This window comes from Strongylocentrotus purpuratus, unplaced genomic scaffold, assembly GCF_000002235.5.
Source record: "Strongylocentrotus purpuratus isolate Spur 01 unplaced genomic scaffold, Spur_5.0 spur5_scaffold_15, whole genome shotgun sequence".
NCBI lineage: Eukaryota > Metazoa > Echinodermata > Echinoidea > Camarodonta > Strongylocentrotidae > Strongylocentrotus > Strongylocentrotus purpuratus.
The window spans coordinates 31,938,622-31,956,905 of NW_022145600.1; the positions used below are offsets into that span (position 1 = coordinate 31,938,622).

Genomic DNA, 18,284 nt, shown 5'->3' on the forward strand with positions numbered 1-18,284 from the left:
TTGTGTTTAACTATTTGTTTCTAACTATATATATATATATATATATATCTTACATTTTAACGAAACGATTTTATCATCGTTAAGATGCGTGAGGTTGATTATGGCATCACGTGAAGACGTTGCTGTTTCATCACGTTCATCAGAGATAGAGCCGGTTGATAACCAGAGAAGTCATGGGACTTTTAATTGTGTTTAACTATTTGTTTCTAACTATGTATATCTTACATTTTAACGAAACGATTTTATCATCGTTAAGCTGCGTGAGGTTGATTATGGCATCACGTGAACACGTTACTGTTTCATCACGTTCATCACTCATCAGAGATAGAGCCGGTTGATAGCCAGAGAAGTCACGGGACTAGACTTTGCTGTAAATCTGCCCGAAAATAAAGACAGTCCTCCCAGGGGCGCAGGTAGGGGACATCGGGGCATGTGCCCCAGATCGAATGGCAAAAAAGTATTTTTAAAAAATCCGAACTTTCCTTCTAATCAGCGGCCTTTTACCAAGGAAGACATGTAATCATTTTCTTATGAAACCTCTTATGAAATAAGACTGATTTACTCAGTATTTAAATAGCATGTGCTTTCTGTATATCTCAGCATAGGAATAGCAGTATAGCCGCACACCAAGTGTTCTTCTATCTATCCCTCTCTATCTCTCTTCGGCTCTCTCTCTCTCTCTCTCTCTGTCTTCTGAATCAAGTCAGTTTTTATCATTTTTTTTGGACATTTTTGTTGGCCATTGAGTTCCTATTGTTTTTTGCCTTTTTGTATTATCATATTTTGCTGTCAAGTAAGCTAAAGAGCTGCAGCTCTTCTGCATTTGCTATGTTAGTCGTCTCCAACATATTTTTTCATAAATTGTGTCATTCATTGTGATTAAAAATGTATTACCACCATGTACAAAATCTCAAGCTGTTACTGATTATTATTGTATGAAAAATGCAGAAATAAATAAATAAAAACAAATAAATTCCCCCCCCCCCCCCCAATGATGACAATAAACCCAGACTTCGCCACTGGTTCTTATCTTATCTTTTCATTCTATAAAGCTGAAGTTACAATACATACAATGTTGAATGCTGCGAATACGCCAATGGTGATGATGAACCAAAGTTTTCAAAATGACCCCAGATTCTATCAAGTAGTATAGTTTCCCCAGTACATCCTCCCCCTAGAATGTTCTTATTACTTCTGAAGTTTCTTTAAATTCACAAACTTATGTAACTGAGCAAAAATAAAGACGACAAATCAATCTTTGTTCTGTACAATCTTGTGTCTTTGCAGTTGGAAGCTTAATCTACGTTTGTTGAAATTATCGACAGAGGACAAATATTTGTTATTGTCAATCAAGAATGCTCGCATCAACATCCGTCAATCTAACGGACAGCGGGTCTCTATAAAAGCGCATTTGAAAGATTGGAGGTCATTCTCATCGAATCAGTCTTGACTTTCGGTTGGATCGGTAAGCTCCTCCAAGAAGATGAAGATGCTGATGTTTTTCGCCGCACTTTGCGGAGTGGCCGTGGCCGTACCTTTCGACTCGGCAGCCTACATGGGAGAATCTGCGCCTATGGGACTGGTCGATGAGCTGACTACTTTGGGGTTCACCAAGCTGGTTGAATTAATTGAGATTGCTGGACTTAAGGAAACACTCAACAATGGAGGTAAATTTTCTCCTTTTATTCATTAAATCAAAATGCACTGGCGCGGATCTAGAATAATATTTGAAGGGGTGGGGAGGTGTACGTAAGTGAGCACATGGTAGGAATTATTCCTTGAATGCTATACAAGAACGGCACATTAACGTTCACTTTCTACATGTGACTCTCCTAAATTGAATGATAATCAAATTTTGGAGGGGGGGGGGATTTAGGCGGGACTTAAGTACCAATCACTGCCGCCCCATCAACAATTAAACGCTACTGAATTTCACCGATGCTAATAAAGTGCACATCGTCTGTTATAAACAGAGAAGGTCTAACAGATGTCGTGTCTTGGAACATAAACCCCAGCTGAAGCACATCATATTCAAAATTAAGTTTAGCGTAGGGTCGGATAAAGCTGTTCGTTGTACAAGGCATTCGTAACATCTGTATTGAGATACTTCCAATACGAAATGCTGATGTTGGGAAGAATAATTACATCACACGTATTTGCCCGTTGTAAACACGGTGTCGTTTAGTGTGTTAAGACTTACGCAAATCTAACCTATGAAGACAATAAGCAAATGTGCCAATAATTCATCGCAATGTTTGAACTCTTCATTTATCAGCGATCATTTTCACTTATTTTTGTGATTTCTCGTATGACGCGTCAAAGAATGAAGACGTCGTTGACGCAACATTGCGTCAGAAAACTGACCCCTTGAGTGCATCGGGAAATAATGATGAATTAAACTCACCTGTACAGGTCCTTTCACCATCTTCGCACCGAGCAACGAGGCCATCGCTATGCTAGGACCCGTCAATCTGAAGAACATGACTGTGCTCGTCAACCTCCTCAAGGCTCACGTCATTGAAGGCAAAGTGATGTCGACTATGATCAAAGATAACTTGGTGGCTCCAACCCTCGTGAAGGGCGTCCCTATGCGTATCAACGTGGTCACGTGGTGGCAGGTACAAATTATTCTTATCAAATCAAATCAAATGGTTTTCTTTAAAATGAAAACATGACGTGATATGATAATTATCAAAGACAAAACACTGGAAGTGCCCTAGCTACAGGGGGTACAGTGGAATCTCCCATTTTAAAATGAGAGTGATTTTAAAGAAAAGAGAGAGGGGTAAGCAGGCGCGTAGGTAGGGAGGTGGTTGTGGGGGTTGACCCCCCCCCCCCTCAAATTTTATTTATGTGTGTGTGTTTTGGAGGAACCCCCCTCCCCCTCAATTAAAAAAAATAATAATAATAAAAAAAAAATTGTGGTAATGGGTGACCCAAAAAAGGTGACCTCACCAACCCCCAACGGAACGAAATATCGATCGGCCTTAACCCCCCCCCCCCCCTCCCCACGCTTATCAGCGGCTGGCTGAGTCGTTGCATTTTAAGTAGACTGATGTCCCTCCATGACGACGCCCCCCCCCTCCCGGCCCCCAAGAGCTGGACGCAGTCTTCGCCTCTGGTTGAACTTCGCATAAATATGTTTGAAAATGGCCATAAAGTTGTTAATGTTTCAAGCCAAACAATGGTACTGATATTGAATATCTATATGGACTTATGAGCTTTTAAAGAGTAAATTTTACTTCAGGGTTTTCATAATTTCAGATATATAACGTCTGATCGGGAGCGATCTCAATCTGGAGTTGATAAATTATTGATAATTTTAAAAGGATTGGATAACCACCTTTTCACATTTTATACGATATTCATATTCTCCACCATGTCTAAAGTTTGTTTGTTTGTTTATTTATTTAAATACAGTTTAGCATAGCTCATTTTTATTTTCTCTTAAACTACCATCAATAATGGTTGAAAACTCTTCTTTCCCTGACAGGCCACCACTATCGGTGCTAATGGAGCCGAGATAACCTTATTCGACAAGATGGCCAAGAATGGCGTCATCCACGGAATTGAAAAGGTCATCTACCCAATCCCTTATGGGAACATGATTGAGGCTATGGAGATGATTCCTGGTCTGAGTTTCACGCTTGAATTAATCAAGATGGCTGGGTTGGAATCAACGCTCGCAGGTGCGTGCTAAAAACACTTATTAATGATTTGTTTTCATTCATTTTTTAAAAACAGTATCTGTTGTGTACAAATTCATGTTCCATTCAAATTGTATTGATTTCAATCCAAACAAATAGGATTATTCTCAATGTTGTTGTTGTTGTATACATTGGATAACAAATTTCAAAATTTGAGTGTAAGAGTAAAGATAACAATAACCAGGAGTGATACAAGTTGACATACTACTACTACTACATGTCTCTTCTGAAATATAATAAAGGGATGAAAATAAATTATATTACTCGTACAATTCTTTTACCCTTTTCTTTAAAAAAGTAAAAAGACAACATGATAATAAGACATATATATGTTTTATTATTACTAACCCCTCCCACAAGCATGTACAGACCATAGAGATATATAGTATATATCTCTATGGTACAGACACACATATATACACACATATGTATTTTTTAAGCGGACGAAGGGGGGGGGGGTATGTGTATTTTTATGTTGATTTATTATTTTTAAGTAGTTCTATTCGTTTCTAAATGTTATTATTGCATTTATGTCGGTTTCGTCATTGGAAATCATTAGTTGAATGTTTGTATCGTCATTTAGGGTTTGAAAGTTAGGTAGGCCTACTGCACTATTAAGTTTAGAGTACATTTTAAATCTGGGATCTATTAAGTATGGAAGTGTATTTCATTCTCTATGTCAGTTCTACAAAGGGGCATATCCTATATATATATATATATATATATATATATTAATGTTATTTTCTTGTACTGACCTTCGTCAATCTTGAGGTTACTATTGCTTATTCTGATTTTCGTGTGTATAGCTATATGTGTTTTGTCAATATCGATTAATAAAAAGTTTCCCAATTTGTTTTTTTGTTTTTAGGATTCTATATGTTTTTAACTTTGTAGAGTGTTCTTGTTATTTTAATTTTTTCCAGGAGAGGGCCCTTTCACCATCTTCGCTCCTGATAACACTGCTTGGTTGAAGGTGCCAGAGAAGAACATCACAGCTTTGAAAGCAAATAAGACCTTGCTTGCGGAGATCCTGACATATCACGTCGCTCCTGGTGCTTTCTACTCCACCGTCATCAGACCTGGTACTCTCATTACCACTGTCCAGGGCCAGAAAGTCCTCTTCAATCCTAAGATGTGCAAGAAAGAAGGTAAGCTCCGAAAGGATATTTCATCATGTTTCAATAAGTCTTGAAATTGGGAATACGAAAAAATATACCATTTTCCACAAAATTAAGGCTAACACATTGGTCATTATATTCAAATGGAATAGCTGAGCACTAATAGATGAAGTTTTAGCGTCTAGGTGGAATAATATATTAGGTCATACGTGAATAGGACTATATCCTTGTAAGTAGATTGATCTAACGCTACAACTAACGTGATCCTATATAGGGATCATCAATTTGTAACAGACACACACATACACGCACACACGCACACACACACATTCGCTCACTGCGCCTGCTGTGCGCAGACTATATTATTCTGAGTGTATTAATTTTGTACAGCGCATAATAAATACAATGTAATTCTCTGTGCGCTTTACACTGGATAACATCATTGTATTAATACATTACTGCAAGAAAAAAACAGGGCTTTGTGGCTTTTTTTAAATATCGAGAGCAGATATATTCCTAAGTGCAGGAGCTGATACCATGACGGCTGGGTTTCCATTTGTATTCATGCATGTTTTACAGGATTAGCAGCCATTATGATCATGATGGTAATCGAAGTGTAAATACTTGAATATCTGGTATATAAAGAATGGAGTAAGATTGTTCTCTTGAATCCCACCCGTTCCTCTACTGTCATAGTATAATAAGGATCTGTACTGGATCTTTATGTCTTAATTGTTCCTCAAATTATTATTTTCTTGGTATGACAGGCATACTCTACTTGTTCATGAACGAGGCTGAAGTGACCCTTGCCGATCAGTCTGTGACCAATGGCGTTATCTGGGTGATGGATGATGTCTTCGCAAAGCCGACGGTATTCTAACGCGACTGTCTTCACTAAATCCAATCTTTCATGGCATATAACTAGTAATTCGAATCCATGAAATTAATCACAATAATACTCAATGTAATAATAAGAAACAAACTTGTGATATAATCATTTTCACAAGGAAATCATGTAAAAATGAACTGCTAAAACTTAAGTTTATTTGTATTTTTCTTCAAATATAAACGTGAACAAATAACAACACGTTTGTGGCGGCAAAGCAGAATTTGCTTTTGAAACTGGTAGCCTTCTGATTTCTATATTTGAGCTTTACATGTTTTATATTGGTAAATATTGAACTGCCCTAAATCATGGTATTCAAAAACATGTACGTTTGTGTGTAGAAATAAAGACTGATACTGGAGTGAACCTTTTTTTAAAAGCTTTGCTTCATTCTTTTAAGATAACTACAAGGGATGAAAAATTTGTTTTGATTGGAGCAGAATGTTTTTGTGCGTGTGTGTGTATGTGTGAGGGTGCGCGCGCGCGCGTGTGTGTGTGTTTATATGTGCGTGTGTGCGTGTGCGCGTGTATGTGTTATGAAACTAATAATAGTTTTCCTTCAACTAAAAAAAAAATGAATCCCTAGGTCTGAATTTGGTCATTTGGTATATAGGCCTACATAAATTATAATTCCAATGAGACTAGATGGTTAACTCATACAGGCCTGCAAGAAAGGATGGATGATAAAAACCAGAAATAGAAATAGGTGTAACTGGATAGTTATGAACGAGAATTAATGATATAGGAGAGTAGAGGGAGGGAAGCGAGGGAGGGGAGATAGAGAGAAAGAGAGAAAGAGCGCGAGGAGAGAGAAAAAAAGAAAGAGAGAGAGAGAGAGAGAAAGAGGGGCACACTTTTAGGAATAACAGCAACTTTCCACTGCCATATAAAACCATTTTGTACGTAAAATCGATTGATAAAATAATCGATAAATGTATCCCCATTTGCACCCTCTTTCTTTCTTTCTTTTCTCCTCCTTGGTTTATCTTTCTTCGAACGGGGTATTGCGTGTGGTGGTTAAACATTAAAGCAAAATGCTCACCTCCGGTGGGACTCGAACCCACAATCCCCGGTTTAGGAAACCGATGCCTTATCCATTAGGCCACGGAGGCACATGTAAAAGTATGGAGCTTAGAACTAGAGATTTCAAAATACAGAAGTATTGAATGTTTTATCCAATCCCAAATTCTGAGAGAAAAGTGGTTGAATAAATCTCATAATTGTGGATGTGAGGACGCTTAAACTTTACAGTGAATGTTTTTAAAAAGTTCAACAAAAGATTCGGCTGCCATCGACTAAGTATTGTGGCGGGAAACGGAGTTTTGGTCTTTGTGTGTGAGATGATGAAGTGTTAGTGTTGATTCGTGACATGAGAGGGCGGAGTTATCTTGTGGTAGAATCATTGGGGATGAAACTACCGCATCTCATTCCCTCTCTATTTTCGAACACCCCTCCTCCTCCTCTCTCTCTCTCTCTCTCTCTCTCTCTCTCTACATAGTAGCGAGCGGTCCTTTTAGCAACAGTGGGCCGGAGATTAGTGAATCGTACACCACGATGAGGTTACTGAGAGCCTGATTAACAGTGGAATTATATTGGAGCCTTTGAGCTTCCTTTTTATTGTGCATTGACTGATACGTCCATTTTTTTTTAAATACCGGTGGCCATCTTTGTACTAATAAATATAATGACAACTCTAATAAACATTAGTTCTCAACAGTGTAAAGTGGTGCCTGGGTGGAATGATCATGTTGAGGCCTATTTTAGGAGTGCATTATTTTGGCATAAGATATGGGTTGAAAATGATCGTCCATCTCAGGGATTACTGTATGGATTAAGAAAGAAAACTAGGTCTGAGTATCATAAAGCTTTGAAATTGATGCTGAACAAATCTATGTCAGTTAGATGTGATAAAATGGCAAATGCATTAAAAGAGAAGAATAGCAGAAATTTTTGGAAAGAGGTGAAGAAACATTCAAAAAAGCCTAAGGGTTACCCAAACAGAGTGGATGGTGTTCAGGGGGAAGAAAATATAGCAGAGTTGTTTGCATTGAAATTTGGAAGGATATATCAAAGTATTGGATATGATGAAGGAAATATGGAAACGTTATTGAATCACATAAACTCCACTACACAGGAGAAATGTGAATGTAATGAGTGTTTACAGAATGACCATGTTATAGGAGGAGATGAAGTATCTAGAGCAATACTTAGGTTAAATCATTCCAAAAGTGATGGTGTAACAGGTGTGATGTCTGATCATATTATACATGGAAAGAAAATAATCAGTGGATATTTAGCAATGCTTTTTACTGCCATGTTATGGCATCGAGTGTCGCCAGATGGTATGCTCAAAAGTACAATGGTACCAATACCTAAAGGTCGTTGGAAAAATTTGGGCGATTCAGGAAACTTTCGTGCAATAACACTTGGTAGTATCATTGGTAAAGTTTTAGATTATGTATTTATGAAAAGGGAAGAAGGGAACTTGCAGACTAATGACCTACAGTTTGGTTTCAAAGCAGGGTTATCAACTACACTATGTACTGCTATGGTTAAAGAAACTGTATCGTACTTTAATCATGAAGGGAGTAATGTGTATGGATTATTGCTAGATGCTAGTAAAGCATTTGATAGAGTTAATTATGTGAAATTGTTTGACATTATGCTGAGCAAAGGGGTCTGCCCAATGATATGCAGGCTATTGCTTAATATGTATAAGAATCAAAGGCTAAGGTTGAAATGGAACAATGCATATTCTGATTATTTTACAGTTAAAAATGGTGTTAAACAGGGTGGAGTTATCTCTCCTTGCATGTTCTGTTTGTATCTAGATGGGCTGATAGAAGAGTTATGTGACAATGGGATAGGGTGCTTTATGGGCAATGTTTTTGCAGGAGCATTTGGTTATGCAGATGACTTGACACTGCTGTCACCTAGCGTGACTGCTCTTCAAGAAATGATTAAAACTTGTTTAGATTATGCCATTAAATTTGATATTTTGTTTAACCCTGAAAAGAGTCAGTTAATAGTTTTCAGCTGTAATGGTAAACCAGTTATGGATCCAGGAATCACGATAAATGGAAGACATATTGATATTGCATCAAAAGTAACTCATCTAGGGAATGATATTTCTAAGAATATAAATGATTTTGATATCTCAAAGTGTGTTGGAGATTTCAATCGACAATGTAATATGTTTTTGTTTAATTTCAAATATGCTAACTCTCACATAAGAAATATATTGTTTCATAAATATTGTTCGAGTTTCTATGGCTCACAGTTATATCCTCTGTTTGATAAATGTTTTGATAATATTTGTAGACAATGGCGGGTTGCAATAAGAAGGGTTTGGAAAATTCCATGGCAGACACACTGTCATCTTTTGCCTTATTTAGCAGGTGTTATGGATCCAGAGTTATGGTTTGCAAAAAGATGTTTATCTTTTGTTTTGAAAGCTATGAATTCCAAAAATTATACAGTGGCACATATAGCTGGAATGGCCAGGTATGGAGCTCATTCTGTGTTGGGAGGTAACATAAGATTCTTGAATGATAAGTACTTCATGGATAACAATGAAATTCAAAAGCAGTGGGCTGTGCAATGCCAAGTGAATGATGAGACAATACGAATAGTTGAACAAGTAAAGGAATTGATCAACTCGAGGGATGATTATTTATGTAAGGGTTTCCTTAACCGAGAGGAGTGCGAGGAAATTATCTTGTATTTATGCACACTCTGATCTTACCCTGTTATACATGTATTCTGTTGTTGATGTTGTTTTTTTGTCTTTACATATATTGTGAATGTGCCTATTTGTAGAATATATTGTATATTTTTTGTTATTTTTTATATGTGCTTTTTAAAGCGAATAAAGAACTCTTGAATTGAATTATTTGATCATGTGCATCGTAGTGTCGGGTACGTTAGAATCCCAATTAGTCAGAAAAGTGCTAGATACATGCTAGGAGAACAGGAGTGAGCACAGACATCCAATGTTTTGGACTATACATGTGGCCCAAAACTGTGTATAACTGTAAACTATCTTTGCCTATGGTATAGTTTAGTATGGTATGGTATTTATTTCATTCTTCATAAAAAAAATCATATACAATTGTATGTTAACTTGTTTACAATACTATGTTAATCTAAACCAAATAATCCCCTTTGATTGGGGCTGAATAGCAAACATTGAAGGGAGCTTTATGGATGAGGACGAACAAGAAGCTATAGGGGCCGTCATATACAAGTTATATCCTGCATTAATTAGTCCACTCTATCCCAACCCTGGATGAGAGCTTAACCCGTGTATATTTTAGATAAGATCCCTTATTGTACCTAATTTATCTTTATTGGCTAGGGCGGTTCGGCAAACAAAAACTATAGCAGGGGAGACAGAAGAGGAACTGGTATTGCGAGCTCTACTTTGCAAACAAGTTAATAGTTCTCTCTCGATCTGCACACCATCCTGAAATGAGGGTAATTAAGCTATACGCCCCTTTCATGTTAGTAAGGTGTCCTTTATTTTAGTCCTGCGTTAATAATGGGGTACAGTTGAGCAAACACCAAGGCCGAGGAGGGATGACATGAATATGAGACAACTGTTTATGCGAGCTTTACTCTGCAAAAAAGTTATACATCGCCCACGGACCCAGGGTGTAGGCCCTATCAGGGGCGGATCTAGGGGGGGGGGGCTGTTTCGGCGGTTTAACCCCCCCCCCCTGGGCGGCCAAGTGAGGAAAAAAAAGTAAAACAGTAAAACGGTGCGATTTTTGGATTCTTTTTGGTCACCCCCTCCCCATCAACCTTGGATAATACGAAAACAAACGTTTGTACGATCTGACATTCCAAAACAAATACATGGATATTATTGATACTTTAGTCGATAGCAGCCGAATCTTTTGTCAAACTTTTTACTATTCATTTATTGGGGCAGCTTCAGCGTTCTCACATCCATAATTATGAGATTTATTCAGTCATTCTCCTCTCAGCATTTGGGATTGGGATCTCTCATTCTAACCCCCTTTATACGACGTGTGCCTCCGTGGCCAAATGGATAAGGCATCGGTTTCCTAAACCGGGGATTGTGGGTTCGAGTCCCACCGGAGGTGAGCTGTGTATCTCATCGGACTTTTTGTTAACCACTTCACGTAATACCCCATTGGAAGAAAGAAAGAAAGAGGGAGCAAATAGAGATGGGGATAAAGAGGCTCGATTAGTGCAGCATGTATCGACTTTTGTATTAATCAGTTTTAGGTATAACCTGGTTTTATATGGCAGAGGAGGGTTGCTGTTAATTCTAAAAGTTTGCCCCTCTCTCCCTCTCTCTCTCTCCCCCCTCTCTCTCTCTCTCTCTCTCTCTCTCTCTCTCTCTCTCTCTATCTCCCTCTCTTTCTTTCTTTCTTGCTCTCTCTCTCTTTCTTTTCCCCCTCTCTATCTTCCCCTCTCCCCCTCCCTCTCTCTCTCCTCTCCCTCTCTCCCTACCCCCCTCTCTCTCTCTCTTTACTCTATTTTCCTATATCATTCATTCTCCTTCACTGTAAATCCAGTCACACCTACCTATCCACCTAGTTTCATTGGAACTATAATTATGTAGGCCTATGAAATGACCAAATTCAGACATAGGTGTGTTTTTTTGAAGGTGAAGGAAAAATATCATTAAATTCGTGATTGAGAACAAAAATTCACACACACACACAAACACACAAATCTAAAAAAGTTCACTTCAGTATCACGTTTTTGTTTACCTTGTCAACATTATCGAATTTAGAATAGTTTAATATTTATCTAATATACTGTACCAGTTTTCCACCCCGTATGATATGCCCAGAATTATAATAAAAGAAAGGAACAAATCTAAAAATTTCACTCCAGTTTCAGTCTTTATTATTACACACATACATGTAAATGGGTACCTGGCAGGAATTAATTCCTTGAAATGCTAGTGCGCCGCAGTGGCTGCCTTGCTAAAGCCAGGGTAATAATCGGGGCAGCGCCAGGAGCGTCACAACGTGACGGACATGTGCGCTATATAAGAAGCCACCATTATTATTATTATGTACATGTTTCTGAATGCCAGCTATAGCATTTAGAGCAATTCAACCTTTTCCAATAATTGAACATGAAATGCTCAAATATCAAAATCCGAAAGTTATGAAAGGAGGGTGTCAAGAGCAAACTCTGCTTTGCCGCCACAAACGTGTTGTTATTTGTAATTAAGTTTATATTTCAAGAAAAAAACAAAGATATTTTAAGTTTCAACAGTTCATTTTCTCGCATTTTTTCATGAGTTTGTTTCTAATTATCACATTTCTTAGAATTTTAGCTTCTTTTATGGGCTCGAAAAAACTAGTTATCTTCAAGAGAGTTTGGATTTAGTGAAGACAGTCCAGTTAGAATACCATCGGCTTTGCGAAGACATCATCCATCAACCACATAACGCCATTGTTCACAGACTGGTCGGCAAGGGTCACTTCAGCCTCGTTCATGAACTTGTAGAGTATGCCTGTCGTACCAAGAAAATAATAATTTGAGGAACAATTAAGACATAAAGATCCAGTACAGAGCCTCGTTAAACCATGATAGTAGAGAAACGGGTGGTATTCAAGAGAACAATCTCACTCCATCCTATATACCAGATATTCAAGTATGTACACTTCGATTATCACCACAACTTCATGATCATAATGGCTGTTAATCCTGTAAAACATGCATGAATACATATGGAAACCCAGCCGTCATGGTATCAGCTCATGCATTGTGGAATTATTAATACCCATAGCAATTAGGAATATAACTGCTCTCGATACTTTAAAATTGCCATAAAGACCTATGTTTCTTGCAGTAGTGTATTAATATACTTATGTTATCCAATTTGATCATGTAAAGCGCACAGAGAATTATACTGTAATTATTATGCGCTGTACAAAATTGATACACTCAGAATAAAGTCTGCGCACCGCAGGCACAGGGAGCGAATGTGTGTGTGCGTGTGTGCGTGTGTGTGTGTCTGTTACAAATTGACGATCCCCATGTAGGATCACGTTAGTTGTAGAGTTGGATCAATCCTCTGACAAGGATAGGCCTATTCACGTATGACATAATATATAATCCAACCTAGACGCTAAAACGTCATCTTTGTGCTCAGATATTCCATTTGAATATAATGACCAATGTGTTAGCATTAACTTTGTAGAAAATGTAATATTTTTTCTTATTCACAAATTTAATACTTATAAAACATGATGAAATAGGCTTTCGGAGCTTACCTTCTTTCTTGCACATCTTAGGATTAAAGAGGACTTTCTGGCCTTGGACAGTGGTAATGAGAGTACCAGGTCTGATGACGGTGGAGTAGAAAGCACCAGGAGCGACGTGATATGACAGGATCTCCGCAAGCAAGGTCTTATTTGCTTTCAAAGCTGTGATGTTCTTCTCTGGCACCTTCATCCAAGCAATGTTTTGAGGAGCGAAGATGGTGAAAGGGCCCTCACCTGGAAAAACGTACAGATAACAATAGACAGAATATATACTTGCCACTTTTGACCCAGGTGATGTAAATTGATATCCGTTAGGGGGTAACTGCTTGAAAGATAGAGCCCCCCCCTTCCGTGGGTAACTTGGTTAAACTGGGGTAAAGGTTCGTACAACTCTTTCTCTAGCCTATCCGATAGACGTCGGGCTAAATGGAAAGTGTACTAATCGCGTTTGGGAGACTGACATCGGCACAGGCCGATGTCACTCTCCATATAAACGCGATTAGAATACCTGTAAAGCCCGACGCATATCGGATAGGCTACTCTTACTCGAGAGTATACCTTGCGCTTTTGTTTGCTCATAGTGGGCACATCAATGCTGCTATATATTGCGTCGAATTTCTTTTCTTTTTTTTCTGGGGGGGGGGGGGGGTCGAAATTTTAAATAAATACATTTTTCACATAAAGACAAAATGCAGTTTATGTACATGAAAGGTCCTGTTTTTTTTAAAAAAGAAAGAAAGAAAAAAAAAAAGGTTATTAAAAAGTGTTTGAATTTTAGCACGCACCTGCGAGCGTTGAATCCAACCCAGCCATCTTGATTAATTCGAGCGTGAAACTCAAACCAGGAATCATCTCCATAGCCTCCATCATGTTCCCAAGAGGGATTGGGCGGATGACCTTTTCAATTCCATGGATGACGCCATTCTTGGCCATCTTGTCGAATAAGGTTATCTCGGCTCCATTAGCACCGATAGTGGTGGTCTGTCAGGGAAAGAAGAGTTTTCAAGCATTATTGATGGTAATAGTCAAAGAGAAAGTGGGATTCAAACTATAGACATGATGGAGAATATGAGCATCGTGAAGTGAAGAGGTGGGCATCCTTCATCTAATTGATCAAATCCAGATTGAGATTGCTTTCGATCAGACGTTATGTTATATGTGAAATGTGAGAACCCTGAAAGCTCTTGTCCACGAAGGTATTCAATATCATTATACTGTTTAAAAAAAAAAAACGTATGACCATTTTCAAACATATATATGCGGAGTTTAACCAGAGGCGTAGCGTTTACTTGAAATACAAATGAACAATACCACCGAATAATAGGAGGTTACGGGAAAGGGTCTTAGCATCTCCTAACCCCTCTCCCTTTTCTTTTAATAACTCTCCTTTTCGAATGGGGGATGCCCCTGTACCCCCTATAGCGAGGGCACTACCCGTGTTTCGCTTTTGATAATTATCATATTACGTCATGATTGATTTAATTTGATATGAATAGTTTGTACCTGCCACCAAGTGACCACGTTGATACGCATAGGGACGCCCTCCATGAGGGTTGGAGACATCATGTTATCTTTGATCATAGTCGACATCACTTTGCCTGCAATGACGTGAGACTTGAGGACGTTGACGAGCAGAGTCATGTTCTTCGGATAGTGGGTTCCTAGCATAGCGAAGGCCTCGTTGGTCGGTGCGAAGACGGTGAAAGGACCTGTACGAGTGAGTTTAATTCATCATTATTGCCCGCTGCACTCAAGGCGTCAGTTTTCTGACGCAAGGTTGCGTCAACGACGCGATCATTCTTTGACGCGTCATACGAAAAATCACAAAAATAGGTCATAAATGATCACTGATAAATGAAGAGTGTAAACATTGCGATGAATTATTGGCACATTTACGTATTGTCTTCACAAGTTAGACAAGCGTAAGTCTTTACGCATCCTAAGTGGCGCTTCGTTTGCAGCGCACAAATACATGTTATGAAATATCACCGAAGTAATTCTTTCCCAGCACTCCTTATTGAAAGTATCTCAATAGTGATGTTACCAATGCCTATATCATGAACAACTTTATCAAAACCTACACTAAACTTAATTTTAAATATACTATTCTTTAGTAGGATTCATGTTCTAAGTCACGACATGGTTAAGATCTTCTCTGATTATAACAGACGACGTGCTTAGTATTGGGATAGGTGCATGGAATTCCCTCATTTTCAGTAGCGGTTGTACATTGGGTGGCTGGGATAGGTACTCAAGACAGGGATTCGAACCCCGATCTTGTGGATCCCAGTCCGGAGACTTATCCACTAGACTCCAACACCTGTGCCTCTACATGCAAGTACCCCATGCCGCCCCCTCCCCCGCCCCACCCCCGCAAGTCTCATTCTTGATCAGCGTCAGCACATTTTGAGTTAATGAATAAAAGGAGAAAATATACCTCCAGTGTTGAGTGTTTCCTTAAGTCCAGCAATCTCAATAAATTCAACCAGCTTGGTGAACCCCAGAGTAGTCAGCTCATCGACCAGTCCCATAGGCGCAGATTCTCCCATGTAGGCTGCCGAGTCGAAAGGCACGGCCATGGCCACTCCGCAAAGCGCGGCAAACAACATCAACATCTTCATCTTGGAGGAGGAGCTTACCGATCTAACCGAAAGTCAAGACTGATTCGATGAGAATGACTTCCAATCTTTCGAATGTGCTTTTATAGAGACCTGTTGTCCTTTAAATCGTTGAATTGAAGATCGCTGATGCAAGCATTCTTGACTGACGATAACAAATATTTACCCTATGTCGGTAATTTGGACATTAATGTTGTATAAGTTGATTAAGCTCCCATCTTCAATGGCACAAGAGGGTACAGTAACAAAGATTGTTTGTCTTCTTTATTTGTGCTGAGTTCAGTAGTTTGTGAATCCCAAGAACCTTCGGAAGATTGGATCATGTTATATTAGAAACTCGAAATAATAAGGGCATTCTAAGGGGGTGTATTGGGGTAATTATATTACATTTTGATAGAATCTGGGGTCACTTTGAAAAATTTAGTTCATTACCACCATTAGCGTATTTGTAGTATTAAACATTGTCTTACTACATAGAATGAAAAGATGAGATGATATCCAGTGGGGTAGCGAGATTTGCTTTCATTATTGGAGGAGGGGGTATATTTCTTACGTGGTAAAAGACCACAGATGAGAGGGAAAGTGCGCAATTTGACTCTCTTTGTTTGCCATTCGATTTGGGCCATGTGCCCCAATGCCCCCTACCTACGCCTCTGGATGGCTGTCCTTATCTTCGGACAGACTTTCAGAAAAGTCTATGCCTCTGGTTATCGACCGCCGCCTTCTCTGATGTACATGATGTAATGGCAATGTGTTCACGTGATGCCATAGCCAATCTTAACGATAAACTCGTCTCCTTAAAATGTCAGACATAGTTTTAAAAAACAATTGGTTTATCGCATTAAAAGATTAATGTGAATGTCCTTGATCTGTTGACCGTTTCGAGGGTTCATGATGGTGATCTAGTTCCTAATTTCCAATGTAATCTAGTTCAGAATCTATTTAATTTTGATTACCACCACACCAACGCTACCTCCGCCTACTTACTTGGTACCAACCGAAGATGGCGTGATCATTGAATTAGGACGCCCGGCGAAAAAATATTTTCTTAGGCTGGGCTGGTGAGCGTAATTATGAGTTCGTTGATAACGCCGTCTTCGGCGGCTTAAATCAAGTGTGTATGGAATATAGAGAACCGGCCAGATTCTGGACTAGATGTAACCATGCAACCTAACGGTTTACTCCATCCCTTCGAAAAAAAGACATTATACATTTTATAGGGCATAATTTGGATTAGCACGATAACTTTAACAAAATAGTTAGCAATGGCCTACTGAATGAACTGTTAAATTACGACTACATCCGGGCTATCGCCACCAGAAATTTCAATTAAATAATATTGTTACTCTTGAAATGATCACCGAGGACAATTTTATTTATTCAGGGGCCGATCTCAAGGGGTATTCGTCTAAGAGGAAAGCAGCCTGATATGATATAAGTCTAGGGTTATTGTTGTAGGAGGGCAGTAGTCCTGTGTTGTCCTAGTGAATTTGAGTTTTTATCAGGGGTAGTTGTCCGCGTGTCGTTGTAATGCGGGGAATTATTGTCCAGAGCCGAGGATGTTTTTTTTTTTGGGGGGGGGGGGGGGGAATTATTTGCTTGTCGAACTGATGGTGAGAAATTACATATGTAACGCCAAATGATTTTTTTCCATTCAATCTTTTAAAAACAATATTTGATTTCCACCCTTTCTCTCTGTCTTTTCTGTTGGGGTCGGGGGGGGGGATGCAATACATGGCTCATGAATCTGGATTCAGATGGGCTGTGGAATCTCGTCTGCGATCCACGGTGGTATTGGTGTGTTCATAATTTTTGATACACACAGGACGGTGTTTATTAACTTGATATTTTAGAAAGTGAATCATCTGCATCACGTAGATTACCTAAAGTGTTCGTAAGAAAACAGACTCTAACTACATCTTACACCTTTAAAAATAAATGTACAATGTGTTAATTTATTCTCTTAACAATCAAAGTTGTTAGACATTTTCTTTTACATATATCTGAACAAAAGGAAGAATAAACAACACTGCAACACGTTCCTGTAATGTGTTATATCGATTATATATATTTTTTTTTAAATCCCACCAATCTTACTTGCCTTTTGACCTTAAATGCATGCTACATGTACATATATAAATACAGAATGATGATAATAAAGCATATCGCATATAGCTTTCTGATCATAACGTCCTGATGCCTTTATAGATAAGTCTGGATAATTACCGTAGCTGAGGCAAGAGTCTACACTTCATTGTCAGTGCATTGTAGTGATACTAACATGGTCTGAATAGCTTTATCGAAGAAGTTCATCTTTTCCTGTCATGCCTGCACTAAAGTTAAGCCGTAGCACACGGGGTTATCGTGATTGCGTTGTTACCTGCGCTAATCAATCATGTAAAAGCAATGGTCACATATACCAGTAACTTGTGGCAAGGGTTGCACCTTTTATTTGCATTTACTTTTAGTACGATATTACCCATACGTGGCTCGTTAAGATGATGCGCTAATCGCTGACGCAGTCCTACATTAGAAGGTTGACGCCTCGTGTGCAACAGGCGAAAGACGGTGATGTACAAACGCGTTGAATAAGACCTAAACTGTTCATTTTTTTTACACATGATAAACAAAATAAAAACTCCCCGTTTGAGGGGAGTGTACCTACGTACCCTCCCCATCAGCCTTGGATAATGCGAAAG

General features: G+C 38.8%; 2 protein-coding genes and 2 non-coding genes across 4 annotated transcripts; 2 read left to right on the top strand and 2 right to left on the bottom strand.

Moving 5' to 3' along the window:
- The first annotated feature begins 1,421 nt into the window (after positions 1-1,421).
- Positions 1,422-6,082, top strand: LOC585133 (uncharacterized protein sll1483). The gene is made up of 5 exons (XM_784970.5): positions 1,422-1,667; positions 2,413-2,618; positions 3,494-3,689; positions 4,631-4,855; positions 5,593-6,082. The coding sequence occupies exons 1-5, from the start codon at positions 1,484-1,486 to the stop codon at positions 5,703-5,705; spliced, it is 924 nt and encodes a 307-aa protein (XP_790063.3). The 5' UTR covers positions 1,422-1,483; the 3' UTR covers positions 5,706-6,082.
- Positions 6,083-6,750: 668 nt separating this feature from the next.
- TRNAR-CCU lies at positions 6,751-6,823 on the bottom strand. The gene has a single exon. It is a non-coding gene; the product is annotated as a tRNA-Arg (tRNA).
- Positions 6,824-10,746: 3,923 nt separating this feature from the next.
- TRNAR-CCU lies at positions 10,747-10,819 on the top strand. Its single transcript has one exon. It is a non-coding gene; the product is annotated as a tRNA-Arg (tRNA).
- A 752-nt stretch (positions 10,820-11,571) lies between these two features.
- On the bottom strand, positions 11,572-15,651 carry LOC594337 (uncharacterized protein sll1483). Its single transcript, XM_793781.4, has 5 exons — positions 15,405-15,651; positions 14,471-14,676; positions 13,753-13,948; positions 12,977-13,201; positions 11,572-12,213 (listed from the first exon to the last, which is right to left on the bottom strand). Exons 1-5 carry the CDS (start codon positions 15,586-15,588, stop codon positions 12,101-12,103), a joined length of 924 nt encoding a protein of 307 aa, XP_798874.1. The 5' UTR covers positions 15,589-15,651; the 3' UTR covers positions 11,572-12,100.
- Between the last annotated feature and the right edge of the window lie 2,633 nt (positions 15,652-18,284).